Here is a 26,362-nt window from a genome sequence, read left to right as displayed (position 1 = left end):
TCCAGATCCTGTCAAATTGAGAATATCAACCCTTACAAGGGATAAAAGTAGAACTCCTCCAGCAAAAAGACAAGGGTTTATTTCTAAATAAGCTAATAAAAATGAATGTCCCTTCTAGATGAGGTCTGTACAACCTACAGAATTACACAAATATTAAATGTCTTCTTTTTATATTTATTTATTTATTTATTTATTTATTTATTTATTTATTTATTATGTATACAATATTCTGTCTGTGTGTATGCCTGCAGGCCCGAAGAGGACACCAGACCTCATTACAGATGTGGTTGCTGGGAATTGAACTCAGGACCTTTGGAAGAGCAGGCAATGCTCTTAACCTCTGAGCCATCTCTCCAGCCCCCTTAAATGTCTTCTTAGTTGCCCATAGTGATGGGTAATCTCAATTGTCAATTTGACATGCCCGGATTGACCTCTTGCCGTGCCTGTGAAGCATTGTCTTGATTGCTCATGTGGGAGGGCCCAGTCCACTATGGGTGGTGCTAACCCTAGGCAGCTAATCCTAGGTGCTAATCCTAAACTGTATAAGAAAGGTAACTGAGCCTGAGCCTGGAAGCAAGCCAGCAAGCACCATTTGTCCATGGTTTCTGCATCAAGATCTTTCCCTGATTTCCCTCAATGATGGACTTTAACCTGTAAGACGAAATGAATCCTTTCCTTCCCAAGTTGCTTTTCTGGCCGTGGAGTTTATAATAGCAGCAGACGGCAAACTGATACAGCCATAATCATTCATTAACTGAGTAAATATTTATCAGACGCTGTTATGTGCTAGGTGCTAAGACTACAAAGATCCTAACCAGGTTTCCACAGGACTCAGTCTAGGAGCCATGCCATACCCAAATAAACACTGTCATTGAAACACTTAGTTACTAAGGATAATCTCAGAGTAGAAGTGACTACCACAAACAAGGAGTGGCTCAAACAGTGAATTTGCTGTGCTTGGGGAACTAGGGGATTGTTTCTCTCTCCATCCTTCCTTCTTTCTTTCCTTCCTTCTGTCCTTCCTTCCCTCCTTTCTTTCTTTTTCTTCCTTCCTTCCTTCCTTCCTTCCTTCCTTCCTTCCTTCCTTCATAACTTCGTTATTTTTGGTGGTGGAGCTGGGTATGAAATATAAGACCCTAGCGAAGATTCTACCAGAGAGCTACACCCCAGTCCCAACTGGGGAAATTCTTGATTTTTCACTCACAACTGAAGCAAGTCGATTTACGAAGCAAAGCCTCCTTAATCTCTTAATGAACAAAAATTGAGCTCTTAATGGCTTCTTAACATACCAGTACCACTTCCCTTAGGCTAAACCCACATTGAAAACACTTTATGAACCAGGCACACAAAAGACAGACTTCTAATTTTGGAAATTAAATAGAATTATTCTCGGGGAGTGGCTTGGCTTTGGATAACTGACACAGCTACAGTCTACCCCTGTGCAACTTGAACTTGTCTGTCTGTTAGCTCATTAAGGGTAGAGTGCTGGCGGGGGGGTAGGGGGTTGTACCCTTCTATGAATATATTAACTGCAGTGTGACAGGCTAGGTAATGGGTGGTAGAGCTACAGGATAGGATGAAAAGGTTTGATATGCAGACTTGAAGTACGATAGACTTGGATTTGAATTCTGGAATCAAATCGAAATCCTCCTTATGTCCTTATGGGTCGATTGAATAGTCTCTTCTAGCTTCAGACGCTGACTCTGTAAAATAGGAGCAATGATGAGCTATCTTTAAATTACTGTGAGAGTTGGGAGTGGTGCTCACACCTGTAATCCCAACGCTTCTGAGACTGGAGAAGAAAGATGACAGTGATCTCAAAGCCACCCTGGGTCACAGACTGAGACACTGTCTTTGAAAGCTAAATAAGGCAGGTGACATGGCTTGTCTGGTAGAGTGTCTGCCTGTCAGTCAGGAAGTCCTAAATTCAGTCCCCAGCACTATACAAACCTGGCATAAGAGACCCGTAACCTCAGGGCTCAGGAGGCAGAGGCAGGAGGATCAAGAGTTCATGATCGGGCTGGAGAGATAGTTCAGCGGTTAAGAGCACTGACTGCTCTTCCAGAGGACCCAAGCTCAATTCCCAGCACCTACATGGCAGTTCACAACTCTCTGTAACTCCTGTTCCAGGGGATCTAACAACATCACACCAATGCACATAAAATAGAGTTAAATAAATCATAATAAATTATTTAAAAAAAAGAGTTCATGACCACAATAGGCTGTATAGGGAGTTTGAGGTGAGCTTGGGCTACACAAGACCCTATAAATAAATAATAAATAAATTACTGTAGCGATGGAATAAGAAAATGCAAAGGAACTGCTGTGCACGTTCAAGTACTCCTGGGACTGGGACTGCTGTGGTCCTCGTAACCTTTACCACCATTATCATCTTATCGTTATCACCATAGTGAAGATGAGAATGAGGAGGAGGATGGTGGTTAATATGTTTGTGTTCTTTGTTCTTGGTGGTGGTGTTATTCTGGTGGTCTAAGGGTATAAATAACACACTTTCTTCCTCTAGACGCCTCCAAAGGATGGGTTCATAATTGCCGACGTTCAGCCCGTTCCCGGCAGCTCTCCAGAGGGAAAGCCGTCCCCTTGGTTAGCTTCGCGATCCTCCGCCTCCTTAAAAAAGAAGAATAACCCAGGGGAGAAAGAGCTTCCACCGTGGCGATCGTCGGATAAGCATCCTACTGATATCATCCGCTTTAATTATCTAGACAACTGTGACCCCGAACACCTCTGGCAACGGTGAGACGCTCCGTGCCCCTCTCACCCTATTGGTTTTTCAAAATAATTGATTGACATTTGAATAGATGAAAGGAAAAAGTGATCCCAGAACTCGCTGTTAACTACAGAAGCTTTTCAGTGGGTCGATGTGGACTAAACCACTCTAACAAGTTTGCCCTTTCCACCGCCATCCGTCTACTTCTTATAGCTATAACGACTTAGCAGTGCAACCTACTTACTGTTTTAAATACTGTGTGTGCGTGCACCACGGCACACGTGTGCGGCGGTCAGAGGACAACTTTCAGAAGTCAGTTCTCTCCCTCCACCCTGGGTTCAGGGGATCAAACTCAGATCATTAGGTGTGTATAGCAAGGACTGCTACTCGCCGGGCCATCTGGCTAGCCCATTGTTAAATATTTAAAGTTTTATTTAACTATGTATTTGTGTGCATGTGCTGTGTGTGTGTGTGTGTGTGTGTGTGTGTGTGTGTGTGTGTGTGTGTTGGGAGGGATGCCTGTGGAGGCCAGAAGAGGCCTTTGAACTGGAGTCACAAGTGGTTGTGTGCTGTTCAGTGTGGATCCTAGGAACTAAACTTCAGTCCTATGAGAAAGCAGGAAGAGCCCTTAACTGATAAACCATTGCTCCAACCTTAGATGTCTTGTTTTAATATTTTAATATTAAAATAACCAAAACCAGCCAAACCAGCCAAAACCAAACCCAACTAGCATCGTGTGGTTCACACTAGATTTTTTCCTTTTCCTTCTTATGCTTCCTTCCTTTACCAGTGAATAAGCAAACAAAAGGAGGGAAGCACAAACTTTGACCGCCACCCTCTCATGCAGAGCGTGAGGTAGTAAGACAGCCACCTTTCCCTACCTAGCTAAGTAGGCATGGGCTTGTAAAGATCAGACCAAGTCTGAGGCAGCCTGAGCTAAGCAATGAGACCCTGTCTCAAAATTTAAACGGCAGTTGAGATATTAATGATATACACCTGTAATTGTAGCACCGAGGAAGTTGAGGCAAGAAGATAGCACATTATGGCTAGCCTGGGCTATATAGAGATATCCTGTCCTAAAATCAATCAATCAAACAAACAAAGAACCCTCAGACCAACAACTGTAGTATAATGAAGTAGAAAGTTAAGTTATGTGTAGTAAAATATGACAAATTATTGAAATGAGATGGAGACCGTGTGGTTCATCACTATGATGCTAATCTCTCGACTTTCCTGCCTTTTGTTTGTGGAGATAGAGTCTCCTTTTGTAGCCCAGGCTTGCCTTGCACCTGTGTTCCTCTTGCCTCAGAACCCTGAGTGTTGGGTTTATAAGTGTGTGCCACAGTGCCTGGTTTTCCTGTACATTTGAAATTTCTATATATTGATGCTCTCCTTCAAAATATAATTTGATGGCTTCATTTTTCCTACATGTGACCAAGCTGGATGGTATGTCACTACTGACAAAGCCAATTTAAGCCAGTTTTAGGAGTAAACATTGTCAGGAAGATACCTTCTAGTCCTGAACCTGAAACAGAATGAATGGGGGATGCAGCTGGGCGTCAGGGTCCGCAGCAAGCAGCTCTTCTGGGGGCACACACGGGATTGCAAAAAAGTGTTAAATTCTCTGAGATGTCTTAGATTCTGGCTTCAAAAAAAAATCTGTATTAAAGCCAGGTGTGGTGGCACATGCCTTTAATCCCAGCACTCAGGAGGCAGAGACAGAAAGATCTCTGTGAGTTAGAGGCCAGCCTGGTCTACAGAGCAAGTTCCAGGACAGGTAAGGCTACACAGAGTCTCTGTACTGAGGAAAGGAGATGGGAGAAAGTTCTAGAATAACCAAATGCAGCTTGACTCTTGAGGGGGGTCCTAGTTAAAAGTACAAATGGGAGAGAGGGAGACAAAAGAAGGGAGAGAGGAAGGGAGGAAGGATAGGAGGGAGAGAGGGAGGGAGGATAGGAGGGAGAGAGGGAGGAAGGATAGGAGGGAGAGAGGGAGGGAGGAAAGAAACAACAAAAGACATCCTTGGAACAACTGCAGACATCTGAATACAGACCATGTACTAAACGATATTAAATAATGTTTCTTTCCTATGACACATTGGTGTTAGTGTGGCTGGGTAGACAAGAGTCTTCGTCTTAGGAGATGAGTGTTGAAGTACTGGGGGGAGGGTGTCATTTCTGCAACTAATCAAGCCACCACCACCACAAAACCCACTCTGTACATGTGGAGGGTGCAGTGAAGCAAGCACAGCCAAGTGCCATCAACATCTGTTTAAGGCTGAGACTGATGCCCTAGTCTCCTAGCTCTTCTGTCTATTTGAAACTCCTCAGTTAAAACTTGAGCGAGGTCTTGAAAATGAAGTGGCAAGTAATATTTGGGCAGGCACATTCTTTTTAAATTAAATTTTTATGACAGATATTCAAATATAGACAGATACATAGATAGATACATGGATAGATAATCAACATTAATTCCTTACCTACTCTGCCCCTCTCCTATATGATGATGCTGATGATTAAGCCAAGGTCTACTATGAAGCCCAAGTTAGTTTCAAATTCCCAATCCTCCTGCCTCAGTCTTCCCAATGCTGGAACCACAAGCATTCATCACCATGTCTGGATCCCCTAAATAATGTTTTAAATAAATAATGTTATATTATTCCATATAGGACTTCCTTCATATGTCATACATATACTTCTATCTGTTTTCTTTCTTCTTCCTCTCTTTCTCTCTCTTTTCTTTCTTTTTTTTCTTTCTTTGTTTGGTTTTTAGTTTTTCCAGACAGGTTTCTCTGTGCAACAGCCCCGGCTGTCCTGGAAATCAATCCGTAGACTAGACTGGTCTCAAACTCACAGATCCGCCTGCCTCTGCCTCCTGAGTGCTGGGATTAAAGGCGTGTGCCACCACTGCCTGACTCTATCTTTATTCTTAAAATGTAAAGACCCTCTGTAAAAACCATAACCTGACACCATCTTTATCTAACTCAAGAAATAGCTCCTTAATCCAGTTAAGGGTCATCAGCATTCAGCATTCCTTGAATGTCACACAGATGTTTGACTTTTTAATGAATGCTTTGCTTAATAAGGTTCCAGATATGGTCTAAAATATGTATTGTATTTGACCCATGTGTCCATTCTTTTTTAAAAAATATTTATTTATTATGTATGCAATATTCTGTCTGTGTCTATGCCTGCTGGCCAGAAGAAGGCACCAGACCTCATTACAGATGGGTGTGAGCCACCATGTGGTTGCTGGGAATTGAACTCAGGACCTTTGGAAGAGCAGGCAATGCTCTTAACCTCTGAGCCATCTCTCCAGCCCCCAACGTGTCCATTCTTGCCCTGAATTTTAAGTTAACCTTCTGTTGGGCCTTCTCCTCTTCCGTTGTTCCTGCCCATCCTGCTCTCTCTCCTCCTCCTCGTCCACCCACCCCTTGTAATTTGTTATAGAAATTGGGCCATTTCTCATGCTCCTCACATTCTGGAGTGTCCGCCGCATCTACATGCATCTTCTCATGTCCCCTGTCCTCCATCCCTGGCCACACTGATAGTCAGAATCAGGAGCTCTAGAATAGATTTACAAAGACACGCACCTTCATTTCTGTTCCCTTCTGTGTTGTCGGTAACCATGGAAGTGCATTACCTAGACTCACTATTTCAGGCAGGCAGACATATTCTAGAAAGGGCCAGAAGGGAACTATTTTAGACTCTGTAGGACATAAGCTCCGTGGCACAACTGCTCAGCCCTGATAGCAGAGCCTGAAAAATTTCCTAGACAGTCCCCACACAAAAAAAACCACAATTTTCTAATACAAGTCTATGAGCAACAGCAGGCAAAAGGCTTGACTTTGCTGTGGGCCACGGATTGATGGCCTTTACCTTCCCCTAGCATGTGTGGTAGCAAACACGTGTTAATACTAACACATTATTACTGAAAATAGCTTCGGATTTACTGGTTTGTGCTTTTATCTTTGGCAGATACCCTACTAAGAATATTCAAACAGGCTGGGCGTGGTGGTGCTCATCTTTACTCCCAAGTCTCAGGAGGCAGAGGGACAAAGGCAATCTCTGTGAGTTTGAAGTCAGTGTGGTCTAAATAGTGAGTTCCAGGCCAACTAGGACTACATAAATAGACCCTGTCTTAAAAAGAAAGGAAAGGAGACAGGGAGAAGAAAAAGACTATTCAGATAAATCTCGGCATTAAAGGCACAGGAAAAACTGCTTTGTGTATGGCAGTGCCACCAGCTTCATAGACAAGATCAAACTTGTTTCATTTTGCTTTTTGTTATTTCCTCTCTTTTATCTTAGTTTATGCTCTGGAGAACATTTTAGATGGTTCCAAATCAAGTATACAAAATAAAGTTATGGCCGGGCAGTGGTGACGCACGCCTTTAATCCCAGCACTTGGGAGGCAGAGGCAGGCGGATCTCTGTGAGTTCGAGACCAGCCTGGTCTACAAGAGCTAGTTCCAGGACAGGAACCAAAACCACAGAGAAACCCTGTCTCGAAAAAACAAAAAAAACAAAAAACAAAAAACAAAAAAACAAAATAAAGTTATGTTTGGGGAGTCTAGCTTTTGCCCCTCTGCCGCCATATTGTTTCCGGGGGATTCATACAGGAATTCCACCTATGGATACCAGTTTTTCAAATTTTTGTATCATTCTTCCATTTTAAAAAAGTTCAAAAAGCTGAATATGGTGGTGCTTCCCCGTGACCCCAAAGCTTAGGAGGCAGAGGCAGGATGATCAGCCGGAGTTTTGAGGCAACCTGGTCTACACAGCAAGTTTCAGGAGCAGTCAGTAAAGGGTTATATAGTAAGATCCTGCCTCAAAAATAATAAAATAATAGCCAAAAATTACAAACAAAAGTAATAATAATATTTAAAAAATAGAAAGTACAGGGGTTGTTGTTCTTACCAAGGACCTGAGTTCAGTTCCTAGCCCCGGACATGGCAGCTCATAACTGCCTGTAACTTCAGTTCCAGGGGATCTGACGCCCTCTTCTGGCCTCACAAGCACTGCTTATAATACATATAGGCAAAACACATACACATAAAATAAAAATAATGTTTTAAAAAGTACTGGCGAACAGTAGGCGTGTTATGTTTTCAGATGTCTCCTTCTGAGATAAACGGCAGGCATACAATATATTCGCCTCTCTTTACCTGGTTTTCTTTCTTGTGTGTCATTGTATCCTAAAGCTCACCCTACAGTTGTCTATAGAAATATTCTGCCTTGCCGGGCGGTGGTGGCTCACGCCTTTAATCCCAGCACTTAGGAGGCAGAGGCAGGCGGATCTCTGTGAGTTCGAGGCCAGCCTGGTCTACAAGAGCTAGTTCCAGGACAGGCTCCAAAACCACAGAGAAATCCTGTCTCGAAAAATCAAAAAAAAAAAAAAAAAAAAGAAATATTCTGCCTTCCTTTTCATCACTCATAGCTCTCCATTGTGTTCTTGTACCAGGGCTGATTGACCCAGCTCTCGATAGACAGACAGTTGTCTTATTTCCAGTGGTGTACAGGCAGTCTTTAAATCACAGGGCGTCAGAAGTCAGACGGAAAAAATAGCTCTGTGAGCTGCTGGAAACTCCAAATGATCGGTTATAATTTTCCCATCACTTGCAATTTTGCAGAAGAAGAAAAAGAAACGAAGTGACCCCAGACTTCAAGCGGCAGTTTCGAGATAAGACAAACAAGCTTGAAGACGGTGTCAGGCTCAGGAAAGCACGGTCGCTGGTGAGTCTGCTTCTGAATCTCTCCCCCTATCACTGGTGGAAATTACCCTGCTCCCTAATCCTATTTGCGAAATTGAATTTGTTTGCTAAATCAGAATCGTCAAGTGGTTGTTTAAACCTTGGTCTCTGGGGCTAGCGGTGTAGCTCAGTTGCTAGAGCGATTGGCAGCGCGTACCAAGTCCTGGCTCCCATCCCCGGCACAGCGGAAAGCTCACAGTGGTCCACGCCTGGAACCACAGCTCTTGGGAGGTAGAGGTGGAATAATCAGAAGTTCCGAGTCATGTTTGGCTGCACAGCAAGCTCAAAGCCAGCCTGGGCTAAATAAATAAGTGAATAAAGCGAATAAAAAAAATCTGAATTAAGAATTTTTCAGTTAAAAAGCAGTTAATCAGCAACATAATAATGTCAGTAATTGTGACTAGGGAATACAATTAATTTGTAGCAGACTTCCCCAGATTGTGATTTGGGCCACAGGGGATTCCTTCTTTATCACATTATGAGAGGTTTTGGAGCAAAGTAGGAAGGAATGCAGGTGGAATTAAAAGTGCATGTAATGGAATGAGAATTGAAAGAGAAGCCGAGGACACACTCCAGGAAAATTAATACAGAATGGATATCAATTGGTGGGATAATCTGCACCCTCTCGGGAGTAAATCTCTTCCGCAGCTCTGCTTGAGAACCTGTTACTTTCTGCTGAAATGTACTTTCAAGTGTTATATTAAACACACACACACAAGAGAATGAGAGAAAGCTTCTTAAAATAGACCTACCTGGGTGCTAGAGACCAGTTCTACTGCACTGGGGGAGGCTCCGTGTAGACAAGTGTAGCCTGTGGAGCTCAAACCAAAGCTGTAGAGCTGTCCATGAGTCTGCTGATTGAAAAGATAGATAGATAGATAGATAGATAGATAGATAGATAGATAGACTGACAGACACATAGATAGATAGATCATAGATAGATAGATAGATTGACAGACACATAGATGATAGATAGATAGACTGACAGACAGACAGACACATAGATGGATAGATAGACAGACAGACAGACAGACATACAGATAGATAGACAGATAGATACATACAGACATACATACGTAGATAGATACATAGACATTATGGGCCTTCTTGTATAGGCCATTATAAGGCATTCTGCCTAGTTTCCATCCCACTAAACAAGGAGGAAGAGGAAAGCCGCCAAAACAGAATCTGAACCAGATGTAGTAGCCCACTCCTGAATTCCAACACTCAGGAAGCTGAGGCAGGAGGACAGCTGTGAGTCTGAGACTGGACGCAAAATACCAACAAGACAGAAATAGAGGGAGGGGAGGGGAAGGGAGAAGGAGAGAGAGACTATGAATCTGAAGATAAGAGTTGGTGGCAATGTATGATTAGAAATTATCAAGGCAATTGAGTGTTTCTCCTGCTTCAAGAGCACAAAAATCTGTGGCTTTTGACATAAACCATCTATCAAACACCAGCAGAGATTTCTTAAAGTGTTCATTAGAATTCAAAAGTGGAAGGATGGAGATGTAACTCAGCTGGCGGAATGCTCACCCAGCATGCATGAAGTCCTGGGTTCAATTCCCAGCACTGCACAACCTGGTCATGCTAGCTCAGACCCATAGTCCAAGTACTGGGGAGGTGGAGGCAGGAGGATCAGAACTTCAGTGTTATCCTTAGTTACATAGCAAGTTCAAGGCCACCCTGAGCTATGTGAGACCCCTTTCCAAAAAACAAAACAAACCCCAAAGACCAAAATGAAGGCATTAAAAAGGGGTTAGGTGTGGTGATGCACCCTGTAATCCCAGCACTGGGGACGCTGAAGCATGAGAAGCACCAGTACAAGTTCCAGGCCAGCCAGAGCTAGACCAAGGCAAGGTGCTGCCTCAACAACCTAGGTAAATAACTAAATAATAAGCCATGAAGAAGTTGTGCTAATTAGGGCTAAGAAGGAAATCCAGATGAATTAGTGATAGAGAACAATTAACTATTACTAAACACATGATTATTATATCTACTTGTTTTGGTTTTGTAGGCATGCTAATTATAATTACCACATACATTTGGTAGTTTTGATAAAGAACATGGAGTGTAATTAACCCCCCGACCAGAACTATGCTGTGGTCTTTGACTCATGCCTGCGATATGCTGGCCTGTGACAAGCCTGGCTGTCGGGCCTGCAAAGTAAGGGTTTAGGATCCCTCTCCATAGAGTGACGGTTTCCATCACTCTAGGTTACAGGTCTGGGAAGGACAAAGCCACACGCTGGTGATGCAGGACCCTTGTGACAGTGAAGGTGTGCTGGAGAAGCCTGGAGGGGGGAGGGAGACATTACTCAGGGGTCCCTGGCTGGAGAGGCAGCAGCGTGTGGAGGGCCACGCTGCTTTCCCTTTCCCCGGGTGGAGTGCGCAGGACTCAGCTGCCGCTGTCGAACACGAGCCGCTGGCTAGAACTGGCGGGTTAGAGTCAGTGCCCAATGTACCACGTGATTGCTGCGGGGGTTCCCGAAAGAGGAAGACTGGTCCCCACGCCCCATGTTGGGTGCCAGATGTTAAAAGAGGGGTGAGGATGCAAGTCAAATAATCCGAAGCTAACTCCAGAAGATTCCAGTTATAATTCTTTATTATAAGGGCCAAATTCACGGAACAGGAGCAAAAAGGCCATAATGCGGGGAACCAGAGAGAGAGCGAGCCCTGGGTGTGCCCGTGGTTTTCTCTGGGTACCCAAAAGGTCATACCCTAACCTAGCCTCTTAAAGGTGATTGACTAAAGGAGGTTCCCCATCATCCCCTCCCCTAAAGAAGGGGAGCATCATTTGAATACACTCCAAATGATTCCCATGAGGGACTGGGATAGGAAGTTCTAGGATTCTTTCAACAGGTTGATGGGGGAGAGAAACAGGTGCATGTGTGTGATGGGGGAACCGGTGCTCACTACCCAGACGAAAGTGGCATCACCTTAACCAGAGGACTGTCTGAAACTATGATAACTGAAGGCCTGTGGTTCCGATCCTGTGGGAGAGGCGTGTGTGGTAGTGGAAAAAGGCAAAGTGTTGAATAGAAAGGTCTAGGGAAGAAGGAAGCACAGGCGTACAGAAGAATGCAGTGAATAGTCCACAGGCCTGCTGCAGGGTCCCAGCTGCACTGGGAGACCAGCTTCTCCTCTGCCTGTCACTCCTCAGAGCAAGCTGTGACGGGGCTCTGTCTAGAGAGAAACATCCCCAGGGCACGGCTTCTAATTTACACATGGAGCGCTGTGAGCTTGTCCAGTTCCTGCTTAAAGGGTGTGAGCGTGGATGTCGTCTTTTTCTTGCGTTCTCACTTCTACAGGAGATCGCCAGGGGCTGCCTGAGATATAGCCGGTTCCCTAACCACTTTTTGGTGTGAACATCTGTTAGACGATGGGAATCAAACTGAGATCTGGTTGGGGATGCTTTGAAATTTCCAAGGCATCTTGGGAAACTTTCAGACCTAGCGAGAAATCCCCATTACTATCAGTAGTGATAATATTCCTCACCAAATAGACCAGGTTGAAAAGAACAAACACCACAGTGCCTCATCTTATTTAAACTTCAAAGATTTTCCAGTCTGGTATCAACACACACACACACAGATACACACAGAGATACACACACATACACACACCGTTTTTTCCACATCTTAACAGCTGACCTCCAAAAGCCATTTAGGGAAGAAGGGAGCTGTCCCTTTGCAGGGAGACTTTGGGGAGTTTGTAGAGAGAAGTGGGGCTCCAGGGGCACAGTGTTAGCAGACACCTGGATGCAGAAGAGGAAAGCCTAAGCCTACCGTGCCTGAGGTCAGGGAAAGAAGCTAGTTTGTTACTTCTGTCTGGGGAAGGGAAGTGGAGGGGAGGGGGAGAGAGGAGGGAGAAGGGGTTGGGACTGAAGGAAAGGAAAAGAAGGGTGGAGGCAGAGAGCAGGAAGGTGAGAGGAGAAAGAGAGGGAAGTTGAGATGGGTCATGGAGGGGCCAGGACACGAATGACCCCTCTTCCCCGTTTCAAGTAAGCATGTTTGCTACTATTGGGGTTTAAACCTCCTTCCACCTCTATGGGAAATTCTATTTACTTTATACATACAAATAAGATCTTGAAAGTCTCAAAGCCCAAGAAAATAAAAAAAAAAAACTCTTGGAACAACACACACACACACACGAAATCAGGATATGGGTATCAGATTTCCTGGAATTGGACTCCGAGGACCATGAATGACATCTTTAAAAAATTTTTTTTGAGATTTTATTTATTTTAATGTTTGTGTGTTTTGCCTACCTATAATGTTTGCACTCCACATTGTGCAATGTCCACAGAGGCCAGAAGAGGGCGTCAGAGCGTCTGGAATTGGAGTTACAGGTGGTTGTTAAATTAACTATGTGGGGCTGGGACTCAAACCTGGATTCTCTGAAGAGCAACCGGTGCTCTTAAATACTGAGCCATGTCTCTAGCTGGCCCTCTACAATCCCCACAAGCCCCCAGTTGACATATCCTTTTGATCTTCCCTTCCCACCAGGTCGAGCACTGGACTTTTCCTTGGAAGTTAGTCCTTGCTTTCCAGGTCCTGCCTGGGCTGGGGATTTCAGAAAGTGGTTGAGCCTTTAATTACCTGCTTACACTCTCTAATTGCCTCAGATAAGACCAGCTAATTCCAGCCTCCAGAAGGCAATTACCTTCCTCACCTCTTTTCAGGATCTCTTTACTCTTGGTGTCCTTTTTTTTTTTTTTTTTTTTTTTTTTTTTAATGTTTCTTTGATCATTCTCTTTTTGTTTTGCTGAATCAAGTGGGAGAAAAAAAAAGAAATGTGCTCTAAAGAGATTCTGGGATGGGGAGAACCCAGGGTCCAGTTTTAACTCTCTAACAAGCAATCTCTTACATCTTGCCCGTGTATAAAATGAGAATCTGAATGGCAACATTGTTAAAGAATATTCTAGGGTAGGAGATAGAGAGATAATTCTTTGGTGCTTGCCTTGGAAGAATGAAGACCTCAGTTCAATCCCTAGAGCCCATGGGGCGGAGGTGGGGTGGAGAGAGCCAGGCATGGTGGTGAGTGCCTACAGTCCTTCCTTGTGCTAGGTAGGCAAGGGGGAGTAAATGTTTGATGCTTACTGACTAGCCAGCATGGCCTCATTGCTGAATCCTCGGCCAGTAAGAGACTCTGTCTCAAAAAACAAGATAGGTTACACCCAAGGAACCACCCCAGAGGTTATCTGGCCTCCACCTGCAAACGCAAACTTGTGCATACACACAACATTCTAGACTGAATCCTGACTCTCCAGGATCCCCTAGGCTTCTACTGAATGTGTTCATGCTCATTTTTCCTCTTTCCTGGAGGCCACAATTGTGATTAAAATTACATTAGATAGAATACCAAAGGTAAGTCATTCCATTTGTGAATCCAAATTTTAAGCCAATAATTCTTGTTTACTCTCTCGTCTTTTTCTTTGAACTTTGGAAAATATGGTTCCTTAAGACTGAAGAAGTTACAAAAGAAAATTTAAAGTGGTTTCCTTGCTTCAATAACTGCTTTCAAATTCCGGCAAATCCTCCCCATTTTTTTTTAAAATAACATCTATTTGGTTTGGATTTGCAAAGCTACCCATTTCCACAGGAGAGATTTTAAAATCCTTTCATTCCACCAAGGAAACATCTGGGGATTTCATTTGGAAAGAAACAGAAAGAATGTGGCTAGACATGGAGATAAAGTTGGGTTCTTTTCCTAAATGACACAACTGTGGGTGAGTTACTTAGTCTCTCTAAGCTTCATTTTCTCCATCTGTAAAATGGGAATCATGGTTTATCTTGCAGGGTTATTGTTAGCACATACATATAAGGTCTAAGTTAAGGACCGTGTTAGTTTCTTTCATTGTGGCTGTGCTAAATACTCTCACAAAGGCAGTTTAAGGAAGAATGGATTTATTTGACTCAGTTTCAGCTTGCTGTCCATCGCAGCAAGGCTCTCAGCATTCAATAAAGCCTTCCATATTCCTCCCACAAAACTGTCCAAAGGCCTAAGAGCCACATAATCAGGTGTTTACAGCAGCAAAAACACATCTTGATACTGATTTCTGTTTCTTTTTCTGATGTGATAAAATACTCAGACAGAAGCAACCTATGGGGGAATCGGTTTATTTAGCTAGCAGTTCTGGGTTATAGTTCATCATTGTGGGGGAAATCAAGGCAGCGGGAACTCGAAACAGCTGGTCTGTCGCATTACATCCACAGTCAAGAGAAGAAAGCAATGAACAGATGAGAGCATGCTGGCACTCAGTGTACCCTCCCCATTCTATACAGTCTGGCATCCTCTGCTTGGAATGGCCCCACCCATAGTCAAGATGTCTCTTCTCACTTAACTTAAGACAGTCCCTCACAGATAGACCCAGAGACCCAGCTCACAGGTGACTCTAGATTTTGTCAAGTTGACAGCCATCACAAGCACCTACGATGGTAGGGGCACCTAGTCCTCCTCCAGTGCTTGCTATCTTTCTTGTTTACTTTGCCATCTAAGAACAGATTGGAACTCAGATGGCCTATGCACAGTGCCTAGTATCACTATTTAAGAAGCTTGGGAATTTAACCCAGGGCACTTCAGCTCCCTGAGGACTATTTCCTCATCTGGGAAAATGGAGACAGTTGACAAGACTGATCCAGGCTTGGGAGGAGGTGAGGCATTTAGCATAGTTCTTAGCTCAAAGTGGGGCCCTGCCAGTAGTTGGCGGTCATGGTAATATGCATGGCACTTCTCTAATCTGCAAAGCTCAGGCCTCGTTTCATTTCTGTTTGCTGTACGCACCTTAAGGGGAGAACGGTTTATTTGGCTCACAATTCCAGATGACAGTCCGTCATTGCAGTAAAGTCAAGGCAGAAACTAGAAGCAGCTAGTCACATCCACAGTCAGGAACAGAGAGAGAATGGAGCCAAGCATGCTTGGTGGAGAGCATGCTCAGCTCCTCTCTATACTTACACTGGCCAGAACCCCAAAGCAGTGCCATCCTGTGTTTCTCTTTCAGCCTGGGTCTGACCACATCAGTTAGGCAAATAAAGACAAACCCCCATGGGCATGCCCCCAGCCAACCCGACGTAGACAGTCTCTCACCGAGACACCTTTTCCGGGTGATTTCAGATTGTGTCACGTTGACAACTTTCTGAGTGACACCACAGAATATTCCACACCTGACCTCCGAGCATGTGTCACGGTAAAAAAAAAAAAAAAAAAAAAAAGTAATGTGCATAGAAGACATTCCATAAACTTGCCTTCAGGATACATGTGTGCAGTGTATATAAAACATTCGTGAATTTCCTCTGTAGACTCAGAGCCCATCCCTGAGGCATCTCATCGTCCAAATGCGAATAGCCCAGAATCAGATCCTTCTGCTCCCAAGCTTTGCAGATAATGATTAGTGTATGAGCAGCACAGTTAGAGACCGAGTCACACCTGGGGCTGCAGAGCAGCTGTGGGAGACAGCTGCTGGAAGCAGACAGAGGAGGAGTTGGAGGAGGAGCCCTGCAGCCAGAAGGCAGAGTTCAGGGACTCCAGACAGAGGCAGGAATGTTCGGGCTCTGCCATCTTCCCCCAGTTTCCTCTCATCTCTGCTTTGTCTTCCAAAGTGGGCGGGGCTGGGTTCAGTCATGTGCTCGCCCATGACTTCATTAATGAAGCCCTGGGTTCAATCCCCAGCACACACACATAAGCTGAGTTTGGCGACCAAACCTGTCATCCCAACACTCAGGTGATAGAGAGAGGAGAATCAGAAGTTTAATGTCAACCTTGACTACGCGAGGTCAAGGCCAGCCTGGGCGAGAAACCCTGTCTCAAAACAAAGTAAAAATGAAGTGCACGCCTTATGTTTTCTTTGCCCATATGGCCTTTGCACCACTGTGTATTTGGACATGAATGTATATATGTTGTGTGTCTGTGTACAGTCCCTGCACTGGCTCCTCAGAAGTCTTGCACTTGACTCCATTTTCCCAGACTGAAGCACGGAGTGGACCGAATACACCACCACCAATTCTCTCTATCCGTGTTGGTGCCCAAAAGACCTGGGAACCCCTGTCTAGAGCCTGCATTTCTCAAAACTGCTGAGAGAGCTGAGTTCCGTCTTGTTGCCCCCATTATTGGTGTACTAGATATAATGAATGACCTCAACATTTCCCGTTAAAAGGACCTTCCTGCTTCTCTGTCACCAAACGTTTAGACATATGGCAAATGGCTATCTAAACAAAAACATTTGGCACAAAGTAACATCTACCTAGGATCTACCAGAATAGAATTTTGCTTGTGAATTATATGTTGTTAGTTATGTGCTTGTCTGTGATGACAGGTTTAAATCCCTACTACCATAGTGTTTAAACTTTATATAAACATAGATAGTGGGGGGATGCATTTGTGTGTGCATCTGTGTTTATGTAGTTTGTGTATGTATATATGCACATAGGTGTGTACACATGTGTGTGCATGTGTATGCATATGCATATATATGTATGTGAATGTGCATAAATGTGTATATGTCTATATGTGTGTATATGTGTGAGTGTGTATGTATATTTGTATGTATTGTACATGTATGTATATGTGTGTATGTTCCAGCTGTACCCATATTCTCCCAGTTTTCTTTCCTCTTTGCTTTGCCTTCTGAAGTAGGAACCTGTGGCTCAGTCAGTCGTGTGCTTGCCTAGCATTCATGAAGCATTCGTACATACATGTTTATGTATGTATATATATGTATTGTGTTAATTTATCTGTATATATGTGTGTTTATGAATATATATATATATATGTATATGTATGTTTGTGTGTATGCATGTGGATTTGTATATGTGTGTATTATGTGCTTTAGGAATTTTAAGAAATTATGTGTGTTTATGTTTGTATATGTATATTTATGTTTATACATATTGTTATGTGTATGTATTTGTATATGTATGTATCTATTATGTATTTGTGTATGTATACATATCTATTAGTGTGTATGTGTATATATGTGTCTGTGTGTATGTCTGTGTGTGCATGTGTGTGTATCGTGTGTGTGTGTGTGTATACCATTTGGTATATGAGGCATCATTGGAACTCTCCTGGGAGTCAGTGTGCTGAGATGTGGCTGTTTTGGAGCAGAAGTCAGCACACTGCCCGGGTTGTATAGCCCATGCATATTTTGCAACATGTCTGCTTTATTTCCCCTACTTGGATGGCTGAGTGGCATAGACTTGAAGTCTTGGGTTAAAATTTCAAAACCATGGCTAAATTGCCTCATCATCTTCCTCCGCAGCTGGCAATTTCCCCTCAAGATAATGAAGAACAAAGCCATGCTTGAGGCGTCCAGATGGCGCTGATGATGTCCCTCTGCTCTGTCCTTTCTGTTTCCCCAGAACAAGAGGGGAGGGAAGGGGACACCCTCCCGTAGGTGCTGACCAAAGCAGGGTCCCTGCCAGATGGGCCTGAGCAGCTTTCTGGGCTCCCAGTGACAGGACAGGGCTCTTCCATACAGAGCAGCAGCTCGGCCTTCACCCCTCGTAGACGCTGCCCCCCCCCCAGAAGGAGCCCCTCTCAGTAAGGGCTCCTCACTCAGTGAAACCTCTTCTGCACTGACGGTCACCAGCCATTGCTTAGATCATCTCGCTTTATGTGATTCTCACAAAAACCTTTTGTTTTCATAATTTTCAAATAATAATTACAATCCACATTTAGACCCAGGGTTATATATCACCTTGAACTTGGAGTCATAATACAACACATAAGGGATATGATTCCTAAACACTGAGGGGGTTGGTGATGTCTTCCACACAGTGAATACTTGCCATGTCCCCGCTGTCCCTCTGACACAGAATCTCATTGCTGGCCTCAAACCAATGAACTTAAATGATTTTCCTGCTTTGGCTTCCTGAGTAGTTGGGACTATAGGCACCTGCCTGTGCTTGGCTCTGCCACTGTGTTTACCTCCCTTCCCCCACATTACAGGGGTGCTGGGAAGATTATGTGAACGAGTGTTTGATTCCAGGCACTTACATTGATGGCCACTGGCTTTCCGGGAGAGCTGGTGGGACACCTTATGTATATTCTTAGCGCTGTATTTCCTCGTTCTACAGACTCACTAACTGCCTTACCTAACTCTCTTCATTGATCCATGGACTTATCTGATGGTGTTGTCCATGTGGCTTTTCCAGGCGGCTGCACATACATGGAAAATTCTTAAGAAATCAGCTATAGGATGGAGAACGCAGGTCTGTGTGCCAACTTATTCATGCAGGTTGTTTCCTGCTTGCCGCTTGTTTGGGGCACCGCTGTTTCTTGGGTCTCAGTTTCAGCAGTCTCTGGATCCTCTCATCCACTTTTCCAGCACCCAGCCTACCGTCAGCATTTTCTGTGCCTGTTTCATAATCTGCCCGCTGCAGCCATTGCTCCAAAGGAAGGAGACACTGGAGTGGCTCTCACTGAGTCAACAAGTATTCTGCAGGCACTGGACTAGGGACACAAACAGGATAAGACAAATCCCTGCCCTCCGGTGGCTCGTAGGCTAGAGGGCAAAAGCTCCCAACTTTTGAATTAATAATAGGAAGAAATAATTAGGTGTCTAATTGTAGCTATCTAAATAATTAGGTAGGTGCAAATTGTACCAATATTTATTCACTGAAGCCAGAAACTCAGCAGACATGTAGGCTTGAAGAACTTGTGGGTCTCCAAATGAACCATTCAGGGGAGGTCTAAATGGAAGATCTAGAATCGCCGTGATGATCTAGGTACCAGATACCCAGGAAGAAGGTCAGTTACAACAATTCCATGTTCAAAGCCCGAATTTACAGCAGCTGTGGTTAGCTGCACAAGACCGGCACAAGAAAGGGCCGTTCAACAGTCCATTGTGAGTGGGGGATGGGCTTGTGAAGTCTAGCTAAGGAACTGTTAGCATTGATGGCTGCTGGCGGTGGGGAGGGCAGGAGTCATTTTTCTTCAGTGGCGTGGCCACTGTGAGTTGCCCATGTTCCAGTAAACACTCATTAAACTCATTGGAGTGTTATAATAAAAATGTAAAAGCCACAGGCTAGAGACATGGCTCAGTGGTTAAGAGCACTGGCTGCTCTTCCAGAGGTCCTGAGTTCAATTCCCAGCAAGCATACGGTGGTTCACAACCATCTGTAATGAGATCTGGTTTCTCTCTTCTGGCCTGCAGGCAACATGCTGGCAGAAACTGTATACATACTAAGTAAATAAATCTTTAAAAAAAAGGCAGGCGGTGGTGGCGTATGCCTTTAATCCCAGCACTCGGGAGGCAGAGGCAGGCGGATCTCTGTGAGTTCGTAGACCAGCCTGGTCTACAAGAGCTAGTTCCAGGGCAGGCTCCAAAACCACAGAGAAACCCTGTCTCGAAAAACAAAACAAAACAAAACAAAACAAAACAAAAAATCTTTAAAAAAAAAAATTAAACCCCATGAAAGTAGAAGGGTACTTACTGAGAAGAAAGGGTTCAGAGGGAGTAGGAGGGGATTAGGGAGGGCAATAAGGAGTGAATCTGAGCAAAATAAATTATATGCATTATGAAGTTATCAAAGGATAAACAAAGATATTTTTATATAGTACTTTTTTAAAATATGTATTTATTTATTTGTTATGTATACAATATTCTGTCTGTGTGTATGTCTGCAGGCCAGAAGAGGGCACCAGACCTCATTACAGATGGTTGTGAGCCACCATGTGGTTGCCGGGAATTGAACTCAAGACCTTTGGAAGTGCAGACAATGCTCTTAACCACTGAGCCATCTCTCCAGCCCCCAAAGATATTTTTTTAAAGAGAGAGTAACAATATCTAACCCTGTGTTTTGTTTTTTTTAAATATTTATTTATTTATTATGTGTACAATATTCTGTCTGTGTGTATGCCTGCAGGCCAGAAGAGGGCACCAGACCTCATTACAGATGATTGTGAGCCACCATGTGGTTGCTGGGAATTGAACTCAGGACCTTTGGAAGAGCAGGCAATGCTCTTAACCACTGAGCCATCTCTCCAGCCCCCTAACCCTGTGTTTTTATGTTGGTGTGTATGGTGTGTGCACATGTGCATTGTGTTTCCATGGGCAACACTTGTACTTTATGTGTGCTTTTGCACCTGCATTTCCTGTGAGGATCGTGAACACACACAGGGTCTTTAGAAGGATACAAAGCGGCAGATAACCTTGGTTGACCTTGTAAGATGGGGCACGGTGAATGGGGGATCTCACTGAGCCCTTCCTCATCTTTTCAGTATTAAATTATGCAGAAAATTAATCCCAGCACTCGGGAGGCAGAGGCAGGCAGATCTCTGTGAGTTCGAGACCAGCCTGGTCTACAGAGCTAGTTCCAGGACAGGCTCCAAAGCCACAGAGAAACCCTGTCTCGAAAAACCAAAAAAAAAAAAAAAAAAAAAAAATTATGCAGAAAGGTAGCCTATGCAAACAATAAAGAAAGGGTGAACAATCACAGAGCCTACTTGGAGACGCCGGTTAAGGAAGAAGCCATGCGCTGGAAGGAGGGTTAGTGAAAACAGACTCGACCTAAGGTACCTGGGGGTCAAATGAACCACTGAAATCAGGACTTCTGTCACCTCCCTAAAACTGACCTTGTTGCTAAGTTTATGTTTGAGAAGGTGGACATTTCAGGGGTCTCGGGGTGGGGGAGTAGCAAAGATCAGTAGGAAGGAAAAGGCTTGGGGAGCCCTGGTGTTGGATGAGGGATTTTCTAGTTATCATTTCAGCCGTAGTCAGATGTTGCAAACCCAGACCCAGCACTGTAAGGGTTTGATTCTTTTATGTATCTTACCGCTTTTCTCTTAAATCTTATGGCTCATGCCTATAATCCCTTGAGAGGCTGAGGCAGGAGGATTGCTCTGAATTTGAGACTAGCCTATGCTATATTGGTATGTTCTGTGCCAGCCTGGGCTACAGTGTATAAGACTGTGTCTCTTATACACACACACACACTCACACACACACACAGCCACAACAAAAAACAGACATTAAAGTCTTAAAGTGGGTTTGGGGTGATGGTTCCATTGATAAAATGCTTGCCTTGCAAACACAAGGACCTGAGTTTATCCTTAGCACCTGTATAAGGTATGTTTGTGCGGGAAGCTGGTGATGGTGGTAAACACTTGTAATCCCAGAGTTGGGAGGGTGAAGACAAGCTTCCTGGCCTCTCTCACTAGGCAAGTTCTCGGTTGTTGAGAGACCTTGTCTCAAAAATACAAGGTGCATGGCACCTGAGAAATGACACTGAAGGTTGTCCTCTGGCTCCCACATGTACATCCACACACCTGCACGCACACACATGTGTGCACACACATGCATGCACATTCACACACCCATGCGCACCTACATACACACACTCACAAACCAAAGCAAACAAACCAAACTCAGTCTTAAACTGGAGAGGGAGTCTGTAGCTGTTTTCTGGGACAAGAAGAAGAATGGATGTAAAAATACCAGCTACCCAGAACTGCTCTCAGCGGGAAGGAGACAGCCAAGAGTCTGGACAGGTGGTGACCGCTGCCACAGAGGAGCAAGGCAGGGGGAACTCCTGGGACCTGCCACCATGAAGACGGAGAGTGGCAAAGAGCCTGCCCAGGCCTGTGGCTGCCCCAGGCTCAGGAGCAAAGGGCTCCTCCACTCCAGTGACAGATGAGCCGGGCTCAGTAATAGGATTAAAGCTGAAAGCGCTACAGGTGAGGGTGACAAGCCCGTTCTTGTTATTGGCAGAGCCAGGCCTTGTCCTCATCCAGCAGGCAGCACCGTCTTTATTGTTCCTGACGGGGCACAAGGGAACACTCCAGTCTGTCTTCTTGCCTCATGTGGATCTGGAAACAACTGGAAACAATCACTCTATGGTTGGTTGGTTCGTTTGTTTCCTCAGCGTGGTGTTGAGGATTGGACCCAGGGCCTCACACGTGCTAGGCAAATGTTCTACCACTGAGCTGTATCCCTAACTCGCTCTTTTTTTTTCGTTGTGAGACAAGGTTTAGTTAAGTTAAAATCAACTAAGTTAAGATATCCAGGCTGAGCTAGAACTTTCTGTAGCCCAGGTAGACTTTGAACTTTAGCCTTTCTGCCTCAGCCTCCTAAGGAGCTTGTACCACAGGCCTGCATGAGGACCAGCCTCTGTAGGGATCATAAGACAATACTGAAAACGTCAAATGAGAGGCAGTTCTATGCTCTCATCCCCCTGCCCCCACGCTTGACACTTTGACATTTTGAACTTAGCCACTTGCTTTTTCAACCCTAGTTTTGTCTACCTTTTCTGGGAAAAAAAAAATCGCCATTCTACATATTCTGGACTTCTTTTTTGTTTGTTTGTTTTTGTTTTTTTTTTTCGAGACAGGGTTTCTCTGTGGTTTTGGAGCCTGTCCTGGAACTAGCTCTTGTAGACCAGGCTGGTCTCGAACTCACAGAGATCCGCCTGCCTCTGCCTCCCAAGTGCTGGGATTAAAGGCGTGCGCCACCACCGCCCGGCCCATATTCTGGACTTCTGTAGACAGCACCTGTGGACCCAGTGAAGTGCAAGACCCCAGCTTTGCAGGCAGGGAGATCAAGAGTCACAGAGATGAACGCTGATGTGCAAGAGCAAGCAGTCAATGGGGCTCATTAATGTTCTGGGATCCCACTGATGGAGGAACCCCAGAAAGTGAAGGCATTCAAAATAGGTAGGCTCATGCATACCTGCAATCCCAGCATCTGAGAGGCAGAAGCAGGAGGATTGCTATAAGTTAAAGGTCCGCTTGAGCCACACACAGAAATGTTATCCCCAAAACACAAAGATAGGGCTGAGGAGATGGCTCAGTCAGTAAACTGTTCTCTGTGAAATCGTGGGATCTGGGTTTGATACAAGGCAATGCCCACATAAAAGTGGACAGCGGTGGCTGGCGTGAGTCTGCAATCTCAGTGTGGTGGTTTGAAAGAAAATGGCCCCCAGATGGTGGTGGCACTATTAGGAGGTATGGCTTTGTTGGAGTGGGTGTGGTCTTGTTGGAGGAAGTGTGTCACTGTGGAGGTGGGTTTAGAAGTCTCATGTGTGATCAAGCCACACCCAGTGTCTCAGTTCACTTCCTGTTGCTTGCGAGTTAAGATACAGGACACTCAGTTACTTGTCCAGCACCTTGCCTGCCTGTGTGCCACCATGTCGCACCATGATGATAGTGGACTAAATCTCTGAAAATGTAAGCTACCCCAATTAAATGTTTTTCCTTTATAAGAATTGCCATGGTTCTGGCAATAGAAACCCTAACTAAGACTCCAAGCATACCTGTAACCCCAGCTCTGGGAAGACAGACAAGAGGGGTGCTTCCTGGCCAGCCAGTCCAGCTGAATCAGCAAGCTCCAGGCCAGTAAGAGACCATGCCTCAGAAATCAAGATGGAGAACAGTTAAGGAAAATACCTGATGTTGATTTTTGACTTCTGCGTGTACATGTGTGTGAACACACATATAAAACATTTGAATCTCTAGGTATAGTCATGCATGCCTATAAGCCTAGCACTCAGGAGGCAGGAGAATCAAGTGTTCAAAGTGGCCAACCGGGGCTATATGAGACCTTGTCTTCAAGAAGAAAAAAGAAAAAGAAAAGAAAGAAAAAGAAAACATTCAAGCTTCTAGGAGAAGGTGGACCTTGAAGAATAAGTTAGCTGTAAGGAATCAGGCAGATCATAGTGCAGAAAGTGCTGGACTCTTCTACATGATGCGTCCTTGAGGGACAGTGAAGGGGCAGGTTAGCTGGATGGGAGGGCAAGTGACAGCCATCACTGGTTTCTGAATCAATGAAAATAAAAAGTAAAATTTTCCAAGATTCAAAGGAAGCCTGCACATGTCTGTCAGGGCATACGATGGATTAGTGATCCCACATGATCTGCCAGGATTGGGGAGGGTGGGGACACACTGCAGCCATGGGAACTGTCTTTCATCATTTGTATTGGAAATTGCAAGATATTTATTTTACTTTTTTCTGTTGTTTTTTATTTTGTTATGAGTCAGGTAGCCTAGGACTATGTAGCTCAGGCTGGCCTTGAACTTTTGGCAGACTTTCTTCCTCCTATTTTAGATAGCTGGGATTATAGATGTTGGCTTGAGGGCCAACTTTTTGAGTTTAATTTATTATTTGAGATTGGGTCTCACTGGGTAGACCAATCTGGCTTCAGATTCACAGAGAGCTACCTGCCTCTGCCTCCCAAATGCCCGGCTTCAAACTTTACAGAGCACGTCTCTCTTGCCTCAAGCTCAGCTTGCCTTTTCTTTTTCCTCTCTGTTCCTCCCTCTTCTGGTTCCTGCACACCACCAGATGTCAAGGAGAGAGCTCTTGTCACTGTGAGTCTGGGTTGGGATGTCAGCCTGGGCCATCTGCCTTGTTGGAGAGTGTGCATGCGGATGGGTAGAGTGAAAAGCATGGGGGCCATGCTGGTGGTCCCTGGTCTAAGACGCAGAAGTCTCTGGAGCCAGCTGTGACATTGTGCTGTGTGACTGTGGACTGTAGCTCGCATGCCCGCTCCTCCGTTTCATTTGCTTGTAAAATGGAGATTGTGAATACTGCCCCTCCTCCTTCCTGCCCTCCCTTTCTAGCTCATGATTTTCTTGAGGTTCAAATAAAATGTGGTGGGGACTGGGGAGATAGCCCAGTCTATAAAATGTTTGCCTTGCAAGCATGAGGACCTGAATTTGACCCCCAGCCCCCATGTAAAGAGCAAGGTGTGGTGGTGTATACCTATAATCTCAGCACTTAGGAGGGCAAGACAGGGGGCTCACTGACTGGCCGACGTGGCCTAATTGATGAGCCCCACACCACTGAGAGACCAGGTATCAAAAACTCAAGGTGGGTGGCTCTTGAGGAATGAACTCAGTGCATGTGTGTGTGTGTGTGCGTGTGTGCGTGCGTGTGTGTGTGTGTACATGTGTTTGTGTGTGCATGTGAAAGCAATTTTGGGGGTGAAAATTTACTAGTTATAGAGTTCAAAATGAAGTCTGCTTGGGAGTGATGTAGGGGTTACTGGGAAAGTTTGGAAACCCTCCTCTTCCTTATGACTGCCTCACGCTGCATCAAGGCATTATAAGAAGTTTAATTGTATGACATCATTTGGCACTTCAATAACCTTCCCTCTATTTGGTACTTTTCCTTCCCTAGATGTCCCTGAGTTCCCATCCAAAGGTTCCAGTTCGCCCCGCCTGGCCTCTTCATCAGCCAGTGGGACCCTCAGATCCTGAAGCAGCAACTCAGATTCTCACGGAACACTTTCCCAGACACCCTGGGTTTCAGTCACTCCCCGCAGAGGCTCCAGAGGGGAAACTGACTTAAGGATGGAAAAGGAATTTTCTTGAAAGGACAAGGTATTCTTCACAGCTGAGAGTTGGATTCTAACAAGTCCCTCCATTAAAGTCTTTTTTTTTTTTTTTTTTTTTTTTGGTTTTTCGAGACAGGGTTGCTCTGTGGCTTTGGAGCCTGTCCTGGAACTAGCTCTGTAGACCAGGCTGGTCTCGAACTCACAGAGATCCGCCTGCCTCTGCCTCCCGAGTGCTGGGATTAAAGGCGTGCGCCACCATCACCCGGCTCCATTAAAGTCTTGATTTATATACCTTGTGAGTGGTCCTACGAGTCTATCTTGGAAAAGGGAACGAACAGCAGAAATGGTAACGAGTGCAGAACCTTGGGAATTTGTCAGTAGATATGTCAGCTTTGATGAAGGGATATCTGATGACCTCGTTGATGATACTGCGCAAGTCGGGGTCCTAGAGGGAAGTGACATCCCCAGGGCTCCTAGAGTAGTTGGTAAAGGAGATGCTTAGAATGTTGGATCTGTAGCACAGACAGAGGTTTTAACAACAGAAATGCATTTGCTCACAGTCTGGAAACTGGAAGTCTGAGATGATATGTCAGCAGGTAACGCCGAGGTCTCCT

The 26,362-nt window shown here is 44.8% G+C and overlaps 1 protein-coding gene across 3 annotated transcripts in view; it reads left to right on the top strand.

The window, feature by feature from the left end:
* Fbxo16 (F-box protein 16) overlaps nucleotides 1–26,014 on the top strand; it is a 51,888-nt gene extending 25,874 nt beyond the window's left edge. For 2 of the 3 annotated variants that reach the window (XM_057786438.1, XM_057786439.1), the window contains 3 exons: nucleotides 2,525–2,754; nucleotides 8,357–8,459; nucleotides 25,592–26,014. In XM_057786438.1, coding sequence (XP_057642421.1) covers nucleotides 2,525–2,754; nucleotides 8,357–8,459; nucleotides 25,592–25,762 — 504 coding nt within the window. In that variant the 3' untranslated portion in view covers nucleotides 25,763–26,014. Of the gene's footprint in view, nucleotides 1–2,524; nucleotides 2,755–8,356; nucleotides 8,460–24,754; nucleotides 24,781–25,591 lie in introns of all 3 variants that reach the window. The other variant, XM_057786440.1, reaches the window with a different exon arrangement.
* The last annotated feature ends 348 nt before the right edge of the window (nucleotides 26,015–26,362 follow it).

This window comes from Chionomys nivalis, chromosome 12 (assembly GCF_950005125.1).
Source record: "Chionomys nivalis chromosome 12, mChiNiv1.1, whole genome shotgun sequence".
Lineage (NCBI taxonomy): Eukaryota > Metazoa > Chordata > Mammalia > Rodentia > Cricetidae > Chionomys > Chionomys nivalis.
Note: the sequence above shows the minus strand (reverse complement) of the source record. Positions and strands in the feature narration are given on the sequence as shown.